The sequence below is a fragment of the Notolepis coatsorum genome (assembly GCF_963971535.1).
Source record: "Notolepis coatsorum genome assembly, chromosome: 2".
NCBI classification, from domain to species: Eukaryota; Metazoa; Chordata; class Actinopteri; order Aulopiformes; family Paralepididae; genus Notolepis; species Notolepis coatsorum.
In genome coordinates this window covers 146,107,811-146,124,317 of record NC_140166.1, presented here as the reverse complement: position 1 = coordinate 146,124,317, position 16,507 = coordinate 146,107,811, and the positions used below count along the sequence as shown (strand labels likewise).

General features: G+C 47.0%; 1 protein-coding gene across 1 annotated transcript in view; it reads right to left on the bottom strand.

The window, feature by feature from the left end:
- Positions 1 to 16,507, bottom strand: part of LOC311222855 (exostosin-1b-like) — a 209,729-nt gene that overhangs the window by 15,316 nt on the left and 177,906 nt on the right. Inside the window, exons 7-8 of the mRNA XM_084307492.1 lie at positions 13,572 to 13,667; positions 8,566 to 8,655 (exon numbers count right to left, since the gene is read on the bottom strand). Of these exons, the coding sequence (XP_084163618.1) occupies positions 8,566 to 8,655; positions 13,572 to 13,667 (186 nt within the window). The remainder of the gene's footprint in view (positions 1 to 8,565; positions 8,656 to 13,571; positions 13,668 to 16,507) is intronic.

Below are 16,507 nucleotides of genomic sequence, written 5' to 3'. Positions count from 1 at the left end.
TTTTTTATTATTTGTTATATTATTTTGATTTTTATTAAATTATAATGTCAAATATTGTAAGGAAGGGGCAGGGCTTGATACGTTGTTTCACTTCCCCCTGTTCCTTCTCGAACACTTATTGTATGGAAATAGTCTTTAACTATTTACCTTTTTTTGTTTTTTAAACTTGTTTTATGTTTCTATGTTCGAGACAAATAAAAAATCAAATCAAATCAAATTAAATTATCTACAAATACCTTATAAAGGTCTTATAACTGAGTGTTATTATAAAGTGTTACAGAATAATTTTCTATAGGAAAAGTATGTTTCTTTTTTTATTTGATCAGCTGTGCCTGTGAGTCCGGCAATGTATGGGGCTGCGGCACTGCAGATTTACCCTACTCGAGTCCGGCGGGGGAGAATGTTGGTGTGTTTGTTGGTGTGTTTCTTTCCATTGGTTTCATTTGGTTATATATTCGTACTGGCATCGCATCCCGCTCTTAAGCCATACCGAGATATACCTCATCTCATGTACCTAGTGTACTCCATCAACGAATAAACCAATACACCCAGCACCTGCCAGGCCCCGCCCTACTGCCGTACTATATAGTACTGGGCGTGGCCACCACTCACTCTTCCTCTTTTTTCGTTTCCATCATAGCGGATGCATGAGACACCCTATGCAACTAGTTGATATGAAAAGTTTAGATAATATTGAGTGCTTACGGAGATTTGCTTACCCCTGGAATCTTCGGGGTATGTTCCAACGACACGTCGGGTCTATTCTGATGTTCCCTCGTCTTGTGGCAGCAGATCGAGGGACAGCGTGCGAGGTTGGCTATCGGGCCGGCTCGCACACAGGTAGGCCCTGTGTCATCAGGCATTGATGCTAGTGTTAGTAATGCTGGTTGTTTTGTTACACAACCGAGTTGTGTGTCGGCGCCAGGGGCGGGATGGTTTGGTGAACGTTCCCCTGAAGTGGACGGTTTCCAAGCGATCCTGGAGCGTGCTGCTAAACATTAATGCTAACGCTAATGCTGAAATGCTGGGCACTGTTCTAATGTTCCCCGCCGTGGGATGTTGCCGCTTTTCCCTCCTCTTAACCGGTTCATTGATGAAGGTCAGTCAGTAGCTAATGTGGGGGGTTTTGCTGAGTCCTATTTACCCTTTTTACGGGTAAATGGGTTGACAACAGGGTGCAGGGCGGGTGTGCCGTGGCTAGGTAGCCAGGTAGCATCGATCCTGTGCCCCGGCGGGGTTGGACGGTGTCCCACCCGGAAGCCGATGCTTGAGAGCGAGTCGGCCCGGCGGGTGGCAGTATGGACTGATGAGAGCTATACTGCTGCAGGATGGAATTTAGCGGCGGCCAGTGTTGTGGCTCAGCTGACTGTTTTTCTGTCCACATTAGCGTCGAATGCTATGCTATATTGGGCTACTGTTTCTGTTCCGTCTCTCTACTACGGGAATATCTGTCTATACTACAGTCTTCCCTCCTCTCAACCATTCATGCTGAAGGTCAATTGGTGTCTACTGGGGGAGTAGTGCGGGGGGGGCTTTGTTTACCTTCATGGGTAAATGGGCTGAGGTCTAGGGCTGGTGTGCTGTTGTGAATATTATGAATGAATGCGGGACTGGTTCTCTCTGGTCCGCCTCCCCTTAACGTTGTGTGCATGGGCTTGCCCATTCTACAGTATGTTCGTGGTGTTAGTTCATTTATTCATTAACACCTTCATGGTGCACACCACAGTAGAGGTTGCTGGTTGCAACCACCACTGGTGCTCCGTGTTAGCATCAGCCCTTTGCTTTTGACATGTTGAAACAGTGCCCCGCCCGGCCGATGCCATGAGGTGGGTCGGCCCGGCGAGTGGCTGGTGGGCTGCTAAAGCCTGTACCGCCACGGTATGGAATTGGCAGCGATTAGTAACTGTGTTCAAATTGCTGTTTTTTCTATCAAAAAATGGTGTCTGGTGGCGGGGCTTTGAGGGCCAGCCGACGTCGACACATCGCGCAAGGTTGTTGACGTTATTAGCTTTGACCTAGCCACAAGCTATAACCGCTCAGGGCTCCCCTCTCCGCAGAGGATTTTGGTCTTCCGCTGGAGCGCGGGCGGTATTTGTCCTAGGCCCCACACAGCCTCACACCGCGCAGCCAGAAGAAGAGAGAGCACGGCCTCGTCAGCGGCGATGACGAGGCCCTCGACAGGCGGCCATGTTTTCCCCCGCCAGAGGTATCCTGGGCGTTGAATCGACAGGTGTCCACAAGGCCGACAGCCTTGGCGGCCGAGGGATCGGCCATGTTGGATGAGCTCGGCTTGGAATATACAAGCCGTCGCTGTCCTACCGTGAGCAGCCCGCTCTCCGATCACTCCCTCCCCCAACACCAGCGGAAAAGGGGCTCTGATTGTTTCCTTTGGCTGCGGGCCGCGTGCCTTCGTTGAAGCGCGTGCAGCCCCACTTTTCGCTTCTCATGGGGACAGGGGCTGACACCCAGTTGATGGCTGAGCCTGGGTCTGTCCGTGAGAATGTTGTGCTGTCAAGCGGCTCCCACACCATAAGCTGTGTTGGTTGAGCCTGGTGTTACGTCTGTCAACTATAAGTGTTGTCAGCAGGGGGGCTCGAAACCTTTTTGAGGCACACAGTGCGGGCTTCCCCGACCTCGCCTTCGCCAGGCCAGGTATCATGTTGGTGCCTCCCACTCCTGAAAGATTGGCAGTGGTCTCGCAGGCGCGCATGATTTGGGTGGTAGTAATATCACTGCAGGGCTACGGTGTGTAGGAACCCATGGGGGCCTGACACCTTGCATGTCCGGCTGCAGAACAACTCCTCAGCATGTTCTGGAGGGGTGTTCAGTGGGGGAGCTTTTGTCACCTAGAACTGATGTCAGCTTCCCCCGTATCAAACCGGCCCTTTCTGTCGGGGTCCCCCCTTGGGTGCGATTGCCTCGTGGGTAGTGTCAGGGTCAGATGTCCCAACACGGAACGCTCTGCTCGCACGGGTCCAGGGTTGGCTACGCACAGCGGGTCGGACCGGGCCGCCTATCTACAGTTCCTAGCGGACCTGCGCCACATGGCGGCGGGTGCGTTGGGAGTGTCATCACATATGGCTACAGCAGTACCATATGTCGAGGTGGATGGAGAGAACGCTGAGGCGGGGACTTGTATTTACACAACCCCACCCGTTTTCGGGTTTGGTACAGACCCTATTGTCAGGGTCACCAGCAGTGACAGCTCTGGTCGACGAGATCCGATCTCTGTGGACGAAGCAAGCCATCGTCGTGGCGTTTTCCTCCCGGTGTTCTCTGGTGCCTGAGAAATCGGGAGGGGGGGGGGCGTCAGACCCATGTTGGACCTGTCCCATGGGAAGGTTCTGCATTTTTTGGATCGTCTCCTACCTGTTGAACACTGTCAGGTGGGGGTCTGGTTCTCCTCCATAGACCTGTAGGATGCGTGTTCGCATCCCCGATCTTCCGTCCTAGGGCTTACCTACGCTTCCTTTGCAGGGTTAGCGTATGAGTACCAGGGGCTGCCGTTGGTCTCATGCCAGGCAGGTTTCTACCAGCCTGGGGTTGCTGTAGATTGGAAGTAGAGTACTCCTCTTCCCAGTCAACGGGTGGAGTGCTATGGGCATCCCTCTCAGAGCGTGTTGCGACACGCTCGGGAGGTTCCGTCCTAGGACGGTTACGGCGCTGTCCGTGATACGCCTGCTCGGTATGAGGGCATCTGCTCATTCCGTGGTCCCTCTTGGCCTCCTCTTCACCCCAGGAGGAGGTTACGGAGGTGGTTCTTTTCCAGTATGGAAATAGATCCGGTGAGAGGCAAGTCAGGACGGACAATACGACGTCAGTGTCGTATATCGACAGACAGGGAGAAGTACGCTCCCCCCGTCTGCACCGGGCGGCGGCTGGATATGGGCGTTCTTCATCTGCGCGGCCTGAGGGCTCTCCACATCCCCGGCAGGGTGAATGTGGGTACAGGTGTAATGTCGCGGGCGGTCCTCACCCTGACGGGTGGGGATTACGTCCGGACATAGTCAGGCAGGTCTGGGATCGATGCCGTGCCGCCTGGGATTCTTTCCCCCATACATCTGTTAGGTACGTTGAGGAGCGCAGGTCCTTGATCCTGATTGCGCCGGACTGGGGCGCACCTGTGTGGTTCCCGGTCCTGATCCAGCTCTTGGTATCCCGTCATGGCCTGTTCCTTGGTCATGCACTCTCTCAAGCGCACGGGTCTCTGTGTTAGTTCCCTGTGCTGGGCCAGCTGCTGGTGGGTTGGCTGGTGAGAGGGTGAGTCTGGAGAGGATGGATCCTTCTGTGGTTGGTACCATCCGGAACGCGCATTGCGGGTTACGCGGGTGGGTGGCGTATTTTCCAAGAGTGGTGTTGTATTGTTCAGCCACCCTCTTGTGAAGCGTTTTCTGCTTGGCGTTCGACGCCTTAAGCCGGTGAAACGCTCTTTGGCTCCGAGCTGGGATCTTCAATTGGTCCTCGGTCGGTTGTCCTTGGCCCCGTTTGAGCCTCTTGAGCAAGCGCTGTTGGAACGGCTGTCGTTCAAGACTGCGTTCTTGCTGGCCATCACCTCCGCTAAAACGAGTGGGTGTGCTTTGTGCTTTGTGCCTGTCTTTTCGTTCCGATAGCGGTGCCACTCTGCAGCCTAATCCAGCCTTCGTGCCTAAAAATATCCGGAGTGCTTCCGATCCAGGGATATTATGGTTCAGGCGTTTCATCCGCCTCCTCACGCTTAGTGAGTTGGAGGCGGGCCTTCACCTGTCATGTCAGGTCCGGGCTTGGGGGTTTACCTTAGCCGTACTCAGGGCCTCAGGGCTACCGATCAGCTCTTTGTCTGTTACGGTGGCTCTCGTGCTGGTAAGGCACTGTCGAAACAGCGCCTGTCCCATTGGTTGTGCGAGGGCATTGCCCTTTGCTTTACGTTGGCCGGGCTGGCTCCCCCAGGGGTGGCGGCCTCTGCCGCTCTCCTGGGTGGGGCCTCGGTGGAGGACATCTGTGCTGCGGCTTCATGGTCCTCACCGGGTCCCTTCGTAAGGTTTTACCTCATGGACATGACCGGGGGTTCTGTCTCCCAGGCGGTTCTGAGGTCTGTGGCCTCTCCTGCTTCCCGTCCTTTGGTAGGGTAGCAGGCGTGTGTTTGGGTGTGGCCACAATGTGTTGTGTCACACGTGGTTCCGCCTGTGCTGTGCGTTCAAGAGGTTCTAGTTCCCTCTTGTTCACACTCGGGTGGAGTTGACTGCCGTCCCCTCTTAATTTTTTTTTGTATCCACTTTTTCTTTCATTTTCTATATTTTCTCCCATCCCAATTTCGTATCATCCAATTCAACCCTCCCCTGTCACGAACGCTGTTTCTTGCCTCCCACAAGCCGGCTGCAATGTGGACTAAGTCATTCATAGCACAAGTCACCTGCGCAGCTCGATCTCTCAGTGGCGAGGAGTAACGCGTGGGAGGCTCACGCTGCCCCCGACACTTCCTGATTCTACTGCGCAGGCGCACCAACCGACCTGTAGGAGTCGCTGTCCACAACGCCCGATCCCCACCCATCAGTTTCCCACCCTCTAATACTGCCAATTGTATTAGTACGGACGACCAGCCAAACTGAAAACAATGTGGAGAGCTGGATTCGAACACGCGAACCCAGCGTCTCCACATTGGTGGCGAGTGCCTTGCCCACTACACCACCTGGCCGCCCTGCCGTCCCCTCTTCATTAGGAAGGGTGGGGTGACGGGACTCCCCTCCCGCCTGATGTGGGCTTACGGGTCCTCAGGGGGTGCATTTGTCAGGCCTCGCGTCCGCTCTACCCCATATCTCGGTATGGCTTAAAGGATAACTCCACTTTTTTTTTTAATTAGCTTATTTAACATCTTCCCTGGAGTTAGACAAGAAGATGCATACCTTTTTTGTCTCTGTGCGTGCATTTTAGCTTTGGGAATAGACGCTCCGTTAGCATAGCTTAGCTTCATCACTGGAAGTGAGGCAGGACAGTAGCCTTACAGTGCCTTACAGTGTATTGCAAGGTCTGACATTGACCAATCTTGATATGCATGACCTTGGTGGGCTCTAGGTCAACTCCTGAAAAGGGGGTCAATGTCAGACTTTGCAATCAAAAGTTAGGGGGCTAATAACCCTTGCCATAATTTCAGTGGGCCCCTAACTTTTGATTGCAAGGTCTGACATTGACCCCCTTTTCAGGAGTTGACCTAGAGCCCACCAAGGTCATGCATATCAAGTTTGGTCAATGTCAGACCTTGCAATACACTGTAAGGCACTGTAAGGCTACTGTCCTGCCTCACTTCCAGTGATGAAGCTAAGCTATGCTAACGGAGCGTCTATTCCCAAAGCTAAAATGCACGCACAGAGACAAAAAAGGTATGCATCTTCTTGTCTAACTCCAGGGAAGATGTTAAATAAGCTAATTTAAAAAAAAAAGTGGAGTTATCCTTTAAGAGCGGGACGCGATGCCAGTACGAATATATAACGACAGGTTATGTATATAACCTAGTTATATGAGTACTGGCTAAGCGTCCCGCTCTTAGCGTGCCCTGAGTTCCCTTAGGGAAACTTTTCTTTGGAAACGATTTTCCGAGGAAGAGTGAGTGGTGGCCACGCCCAGTACTATATAGTACGGCAGTAGGGCGGGGCCTGGCAGGTGCTGGGTGTATTGGTTTATTCGTTGATGGAGTACACTAGGTACATGAGATGAGGTATATCTCGGTATGGCTTAAGAGCGGGACGCTTAGCCAGTACTCATATAACTAGGTTATATACATAACCTGTCGTTAACATTATTGGGCGAACAAGAAAACGAAAGAAAACTGTAAAATTGTAATGACCCTGCAGCTGTTCCAATGTAAATGTGCCTTCCTCCGTGCACTTTCGCCCGCTCTGAAGTCGGACTCGGTGTGCCCGGCCATGCGCGCTGTTCTTGCACGGAACCCGCGAGTGCCTGCATGTGCGACTGGTGTGTTTGCGCTGTGAGGTGTATTCTTCGTATGGCTGCACGTACCGCACCGTGACGGCCGTACCGTAAATTCGCGGGACGAATACACGTACCGTTACACCCCTAGTATAAAGACATAAATATAGGCCCAAAAAATAAACAGTGTAAACAATATAATTTATTCTGAATATAAAGATACGTGGAAAATAATGATTAATTACTATATCATTCATAATTATGAAAGAACAACACGAAACAGGTGGGAGGGGAGGTACTGGTATGGGCAGGGTAATAGTACAAAGACAAATATAGGCAATATAATTAACTCTGAATATTAACCACATAATGTGCAACAGGCACTCTTTAGGACGATTTGCCCACCGGTGCCACACGCCACTTTGCGAGCACCTATTTGTTGCTGTTCGAATGCCACCTGACTCGACCAAATCCGTTCAGCGGTTTTCGAGTTACATACCAATATGTGAGGCGTGCGCCATTGTACACGGCAGAGTCAGATTACCACCCCGGACTCCCGGGACTCTCAAAAATTATTGGACAGGGTTGTAGCCAATGAGTGTGGCTTTTTAATGATACCCCACGTGGGGATGTGCGCATCAGGGATCTAGGTGAAAAGTCACAAGCGAAAACAGGATTTGCACTACAACTCGTACACCTTACTGTAAATTGTACCTAAATTGTACCTCATCCCATTTCTGCTCTGCACTATATAGTATTGTATATTAGTACATTGCATAGTATATTGTATATTGTATGGTAACTCAGTTACTTCTATTCTGCATCGAACATTGTACATATGTCTATACTAAACACTGTGACCTCTATTTTTACTTCTATTTTACATGCTATACTATTTTATTTCATACTTATCTTGTCTAGCACAGTCTCTGGAGCGTAACAGTAAGAAGCATTTTGTATAAAAGTATTCTGTACTTCTGTATGACAACTATTAAAAAAACTTGAAACTTGAACTTGAGGAAGAGAAAAAAAACACAGAATGAATTGAAGTCAATGAGGAAATGGAATCCTGGAGAGCTTTTTCTTTTTTACACAGTTTAACAAAATCGCTCCTAATCACCCATTTCTGAACGGATTCTTATGAAACATGGACATGTACTACATAAGACTCCAGGCTATGTTTTCCAACTTATACCATTTTTTTGGATATACTATTTTTGGATATTGCAACTACTACAGAAAAAATTGGGTAACAAGTTTTTCAACAACTCAAGTTCAGACCTATGTTACTCTATTTCATTAGCACTAAAAGTGATCTTTCTTTATTGTATCAGAAACTTTAGAATGTTATCTTTCAAAAGAGACCAGGCTTATGCATGTGCTATAAGTATAAAGTATAGTATTTTGATTTGCAAAGAAAGTATGCAGTCCTCAAAAACGAAAAAAAAAAATTCACTTTTCGGGGTGCCTGTTAAGAGGTTAAATTATGAGGACAATTATTATTAATTATGAAAGATATGATGAATGCTAACAACCCCCGAAAAATATATCCTGAAAAAAAGTGATTTTCAGGATAACCAAAGGGGAAAAAAAGGCCTAAAATGTGACCACTTCCGGGTGCCAAACGTCACGCTCTTAGTTGTAAGGATGTAGTTGACCTCTGACCTCGGTGGTGGAGAGCACTGTGTCCTCGTCCAGGCTGAGCACCGCGTCCGTGGGGATGGTGTCATAGGGGAGGAACCGACTGCTCATCACCTGAGGAACACGCACACACACGCACACGCACACACACACACACAGACACACACACACACACAGAGACAGACAGACAGACAGAGACAGACAGACAGACAGACACACACACAGACACACACACAGACACACACGCACATAAATATAAAACATGCTGTGTGGGTCGTTTCTCCGCTTGCTATCAGGGGGTTGATAATTTCCACATGTTGATTAAGTGCCATTACGATGTGAGCCATTAAGGGACGCCATATTGAATTCAGCGACTGTTACGCCTCATCAATTCATGCAACACTAATGTGCATTAATGTGCATATATTACGCTAATGTATCGGAAGCAGGTTAAAATGTCTCCTCATCTCGGGGGGAGTGAGGGGGGGTCTCAGCCGGGTCTCTCCCTCTATGCTGACGACTGTGTGTTGTGTCTCATCAGCGCTGTGCTCCCAGCCGGGTCTCTCCCTCTATGCTGACGACTGTGTGTTGTGTCTCATCAGCGCTGTGCTCCCAGCTGGGTCTCTCCCTCTATGCTGACGACTGTGTGTTGTGTCTCATCAGCGCTGTGCTCTCGCTCCAGCGAGGTTGTTGTGTTGTTTGTATAAAAACTAGCCTCACTACATTCCACTCCTGCGAGGCGATAACGGCGTCGTGCCTCCTCATTAACACGCCCGGTTGTACGTGGATGAAAACTAGGTTCAGGGTTCCCACAGACATTGCAAAATGAAATTCAAGGACTTTCAAGCACTATTTTTCACTTTTAAATGCTGTTTTTTATAGAAAAAAATAACCGGATCCAATATTTATGGCTTAAAAACAATTTCCGACAATTAGTTACTTTAAATAAAACAAATAAAATGTCTTGATTCAGAAAATTGTTATCATGGATGAAAAAAACGTTCAATGCGAATGGTTGATTTGAATTTCAATGACGTTTTAAGCACCTTGTTAATTCTTTTGCTGTTTTCAAGGAATTAATTAATTTTAATTAATCAAGTACTTTAAAGGCCCACTTGCATGTTGTATTTTTGTTCAATAAACAATGTGACTAGGCCAACGGTGACTTTCATGAAGAGGGGGGAAAAAATTTACCCAGCTTTAGCGTTTTTATCAAACATTTTGTCGACCCAACCACAACCACAACGCATGTGGATATTTTAATCCATGGTTCATAACGTGCATGTGTCATCTTAATGATGACGTCACAGCAGGTACAGGGCAGCAGGGGGCGCTGAGAATCACAGGCAGGTAGTGGCAGGAAGCAGAGAGCCTTCTTGTTACTACTAGCCGAGGATCTAGTATCTGTTTCCCTAACACTAGTGCTCCGTGATCATAGCCATTTATCTCTAAAGCTAACCACTATTTGTAAAAGCCACAACCACGTTACTGATAGGTTTAGTTCATTGATCTAGTAATATTTGATGTCAAGATCTTATATATCTGTGCACCCATTGTCTCCCCATGATGCAGGCTGTAGGACCGTCGGGGCCATGGCTCTGTGTGTCTCCCTTACATCCGGCCCCCCCCACACACACACACACACACACACACACACACACACACACACACACACACACACACACACACACACACACACACACACACACACACACACACACACACACACACACACACACACACACACACACACACACACACACACACACACACACACACACACACACACACACACGACTGCACCCTTGTAGGGGCCTGTCTCTCGCCACATCTGGGATTCATCAGCCCTCTAGCCCCCCTTCTTCTGATACAGGCACACACACAGACAAGCACACACACACATACATACACACACACATACATACACACACGCACCCCTCCCTTCTCTTCCTTTGTCCATGAGGGGTATATTATGTGTCTTCATTCTGGAAAACAGGCTGAGCCCGTGGGCTGCAGGAGGTCTCTTCTCTGTGTGTTCTTGTGTTCGACAATAAAGACACCGTCTGATACAACTTTGTCGCTTGAATATCTGGTCAGCTGGTTCACTAATATCAATCTAAGGACTTGGGTGGATGAATTCCCTTCAAATGGAGGCGCTGCTGAGATTGATTTATTTGGGCCAGCTGACCAGCCAAGAAGGACGGAACGAGAACTCCTGACATCAGAAGGAGGAAAGGAGACATGGAGAAGAAAAGAGACGGTTCAGAAGATCCAGACATTCACACCAGCTGTCTGTGGCGTGTCTGAATCAGGGGAGAGATGCCAGCAGCAGCCCCTCAGACGTCCGAGACGAGACCACCAGACGACCCTCGACCAGGAGACAGGCCGGAGATGAAGAGAGGCAGACTGGAGGAGGAGGCAGCTAAGCAGCAGGGGCCAGACCGCTGCCCCATATCCCCTCCGCCCAGCGACACCACAGCCGGTACACAGATCATCTACGACAGGAGGGAGGGAGCGGCGGTGGGAGAGCACTGAGGCAGAGCTGAAGAGACGGTGGGCCAGCTGGGGAGTGGCGGAAAGGATAGTCCAAAGACACTGAGACAGCAGACCAGAGGAGACACTTTTGCCTATAGGACCGCGCCCTGGAACGGGAACCAGCTCAGGAAGGGGCCCTTGCCCTAGAAGACGGGACCGGCCCAATATGGGGGGTGCACTGTAACAGAGGGGAGGAAGCGCCCTGATAGACGTTGGGTGTACCTGAGTAAGGGGGGTCCAAAGGGGTTAGGTGTATTGTCTGAAAAGTTGCAAATCTGTGTCTCTCTCTTTCTTCTCTCTCTCTCTCCCGTTCTCCCCCCCTCCCTCTATCTCTCTCTCTCCCCCCTCTCTGACCGTTGTTCATCCCTTCTGGTTTAAATGTGATGCGTGTAATGGATGACAATCGATGGGTACAGATCCATCAATGAACTCTTGTGTTGACATATTTGATTTATATGTCAAAGTGGGATTGATAGGTTTAGTTCATTGATCTAGTAATATTTGATATATATTTCAATATCTTATATATCTGTGCACCCATTGTCTCCCCATGATGCAGGCTGTAGGACCGTCGGGCTGTGGCTCTGTGTGTCTCCCTTACATCCGGCCTCACACACACACACACACATAGACAAGCACTCACACACACACACTCACACACACGGCTGCACCCTTGTAGGGGCCTGTCTCTCGCTACATCTGGGATTCATCAGCCCTCTAGCCCCCCTTCTTCTGACACAGGCACACACACAGACAAGCACACATACACACACACATACATACACCCCCCTAATACGGCCAATGTGTATTAGTATGAACGACCAGCTAAACTGAAAGCAATGTGGAGCGCTGGGCTCGAACAGGCAAGCCCAGCGTCTCCGTCATTCGTGGCGAGCGCCTTGCCCACTACACCACGTAGCCGCCCATGCGTGTGTCATCTTAATGATGATGTCACAGCAGGTACAGGGCAGCAGGGGGGGCTGAGAATCACAGGCAGGTAGTGGCAGGAAGCAGAGAGCCGTCTTGTTACTACTAGCCGAGGATCTAGTATCTGTTTCACCTAACACTAGTGCTCCATGATCATAGCCATTTATCTCTAAAGCTAACCACTATTTGTAAAAGCCACAACCACGTTACCATATTTGTAATAATGTAAATCATTGTGTCGTTGTACATATATGTATATAACGTTAGTAGCTAAGTTAGCTTGCTAGCTAGCCAGCATTCTCGAAACTCCTAACATGCCCCGATTTAAAATGGTTCTCTCCTCTTTGTATACCTTTGTCCTCACAAACAAAGTATTCTGCCAGGGAACTTATGGACACGACAGCAGTTATAAGGTGTTTGAGCTTGTAACGTTAACGTTAGTTAGCTATCGTGGTAGCCCCTTTCGTGACCAAGTGCATCAGTCATGAAAGGGGCTACTATCGTATAAACATGCTGTGACGTGTAGCTTGCTAGCCGGCATGATGCGTGTGCAGTGCTTTGCCCCACAGGTCTGAGAAGAGGACCTGCACATTTTACTCGTTTCCGAAACTCTTTTACATGCCCCGATTTAAAATGGTTCATGACAGTAGACATAATGCTAACGTTAACGTTAGCCAGAGCCATATAGCCAGCTTGGTAATATGACCTGCGACAGCCCACAGACCAGTAAATAAGAACGATATTCCATTTGTTCCATCCAGTTTAATAAAAGAAGAAAACAATATACAAACAAGTCTCGGACGATAGCAGGTGTATTTACAAGTAGCCTCTCAACTTCCTGTTCCGGTCGCTGCGCTACTGTGCAGGACCGTCTGTTATAGAGGCGCTGTCTCGATATTCTCTAACCAGTAGCGCTGCTGTACTGAACAACAGGCTGCCTAGTGGTACATGTAGTTCTTTTTTTACGACATTAAAAACCTTATAACTACCTTGTTTCAACCAGCTGGTCCATCAAAGTCTCTGACGATTAAACCCATTTGCGTATTGTAAGGCGTCCATTTGGATCAAGGAAATAGCTTTCTGCACTCGTCAAACTCCATTGTAGTGGATGAGAGGTAGGGGAAAGTTACCCAAAGTGACGTCACGGCCCTGATAGCGTCTGATAAGCTTTTTCATTGGCTCCATACATATTATTCGTGCGTGGACATTTTTAACCCTTTCTGAGTGGAATTTCCGGCGTCAAATGAAAAAAATAATAATAATAATAATAATTAGATACCAATGATGTAAACTACCCATAATTGAAGAGTAGGGTTTAACCTGCAAGTGGCACTTTAAGCACTTCAAGGACCTTGTGAAGACCCTGTTTACAGTACTTTTGAACTTTGTATTGTGCAGCACTTTTGTCAACCTCTGTTGTTTTAAAATGTGTTATATGAATAAATGTTATAAATGAATTAAACCTTGACCGATGTCACTAGAGACAGGGGCTGTGACTTCAGGTGAAAGCAAAAGGCTAGGGAGCAGTTTTTATTGCATAATTGATTCATGCATTTCTTTATCTCCACCTTGTTCTCTCCCTCGATGACGAGGATTGGAGCTGAGGTGGCCGGCCAGCGGTGCTTAGCAGGGAGAGGCTTGTCACAGTTCCACAGAACTATCACCTGTACAAGAGAGACAGATTTTTAGATTTTTAAGAACCTTTATTTCCAATAAATGAGGATTTTTTTTTATTTGTCAATTAAACATATTCACACATACACTATTTAAATCCTCACAGAAACAAGGGGTTAAAACAGAGCTGCTCATCAACAACGGAACAAAGCACCAACGCGTACAAAAAACATAAAAATAATTCAGGAGTGAATAAAACCAACTGTAGTAATTCGAGCTCGTACCAAAGCCTTGAACAATGGCAGCAACTCCCCACCTGAACCATATTCAATTAGATTTTTCCAACTTTTATAAATTGACAATTTTGCCTGTCCCACTACAAAGTTCAACAGCTCCCATTTCATTGCATTTGTCCTTTTATAACCAGCACCAAAAATAAAAGCAGTTTTACTTAGGGATGCACCGAAAATTCGGCTACCGAAAATTATCGGCCGAAAATGGTTAAAAAGGCTCTTTCGGCTTTCGGCCGAAAGGGTTTTAGCACCGAAAATATATGACCGAAAGTCAAATAACGTGTTGTTGTGATGACGTCATCAAAACGAGACTACAGACATACCGGTAGCATGCGCAACATGTAACGTGAGCAGCTTGGCAGCTCTTCCTGCATTCTACAGCCTGTGATAACTAACTCCTCTTGGGAGTAGGGATGCCCCCCGAAACCCGGTTCTAAACTAAATTAGAAAAAACTGGAGTATTGATCAGCTCCGACGTTAACGGTACTGCTATCAGTAGTCTAGGAGCGGATTAGCTACGGAGCTAACAGTGTACCATCCATCTGCGACGCAACGGTGGCAGCAACAGTGGACACTGAGTAATGTTAACGTTATGACGAGTTCATACTACACTACACGTATGAACTCGACATAACGTTAACGTTACTCCGTTTAATTAGCAGCAATCTGTTGTTGAAAATGTATCGTTAAACCGGAAATGGAAATGCGAGGACAGGAAGTCGTCATCAATCGTTGTAGTCTTTTAGTCTTTCCTGCTTAGTCTGGAATTAATGTATGCATTCAAAAGTGCTGAATAAATGTTTTATGGGCCCATAATAGTGATTATTAATATTATTTAAGTTAAGTTTAGCCATAATCATGTCTTTTGCCATAATCAGGTAGCTAAAAAAAAAACATATATATATATTTATATTAATCATTTTCGGCCTTTCGGCATTCGGTTTTCGGCCAACTGTTTCCTATTTTCGTTATCGGTTTCGGCCAATAATTTCCCATTCGGTGCATCCCTATTTACTCCAACTCTCCCCACATTTGACAAACACAGATTCTACAACCTCAAATAGTACTTTTACACTCCAAAAAAACTAAAAGGACAGTTGTTAGATACTGTTGGAGAGAGAGAGACATCTGGGATAGAGAGAGAGAGAACAGAGAGAGAGAGAAGAGGCTTGTCACAGTTCCACATCACCTGCACAGAACAAACAGAGAGAGAAGCTTAGCAAACATCACACAGCACTCTGGGTCAAGGTTGGGGTCAATTCCACCAGCAATTCAGTCGATCGAAGGAGTAGATTTTATTCAGAATCTGGCACGAGATGGGTCTCCCACCCGGCCTATCAATACTTGGAAATGTATCTATCAATAGCAAGGACAGTGCAGTTTCTGATTACATATGGAGTGGGTTGAACCCAAACTGCACTTCATCTGATACCCGAGGTCAGCGCTGTCACAGTTGCTCAACATTTAGGAAATACATCTTCCAGCCTTAACTGATTTACTTGCTTATATTCATGTGATGAGAAATATATCAAAATAAATAACCCTATGATCTGTGTTATGATAAAGCGCCAGCATTGCAAAAACAATTAGATATTGAATATCTGTCTAGAAGTATAGTAAACAATCAAAAACTATTTCTTGCTCCAATTCACAACCGGCATATTTTTCTTCATTTGGAGTCATATTCACTCCTGAATCCACAAATACTACAGTCATATTCACTCCGGAATCCACAAATACTAGTCATATTCATACCTGAATCCACAAATACTAGTCATATTCACTCCTGAATCCACAAATACTACAGTCATATCCACCCCTGAATCCAGAGATACTAGTCATATTCACTCCTGAATCCACAAATACTAAAGTCATATTCACTCCTGAATCCACAAATACTAGTCATATTCACTCCTGAATCCACAAATACTAGTCATATTCACTCCTGAATTCACAAATACTAGTCATATTCACTCCTGAATCCACAAATACTACAGTCATATTCACTCCTGAATCCACAACTACTACAGTCATATTCACTCCTGAATCAACAAATACTAGTCATATTCACTCCTGAATCCACAAATACTAGTCATATTCACTCCTGAATCCACAAATACTACAGTCATATTCACTCCTGAATCAACAAATAATACAGTCATATTCACTCCTGAATCAACGAATACTACAGTCATATTCACTCCTGAATCAACAAATACTACAGTCATATTCACTCCTGAATCAACAAATACTACAGTCATATTCACTCCTGAATCCACAAACACTACAGTCATATTCACTCCTGAATCAACAAATACTACAGTCATATTCACTCCTGAATCAACAAATACTACAGTTATATTCACTCCTGAATCAACAAATACTACAGTCATATTCACTCCTGAATCCACAAATACTACAGTCATATTCACTCCTGAATCCACAAATACTAGTAGTCATATTCATTCCTGAATCCACAAATACTAGGCATATTCACTCCTGAATCCACAAATACTACAGTCATATTCACTCCTGAATCCACAAATACTACAGTCATATTCACTCCTGAATCCACAAATACTAGTCATATTCACTCC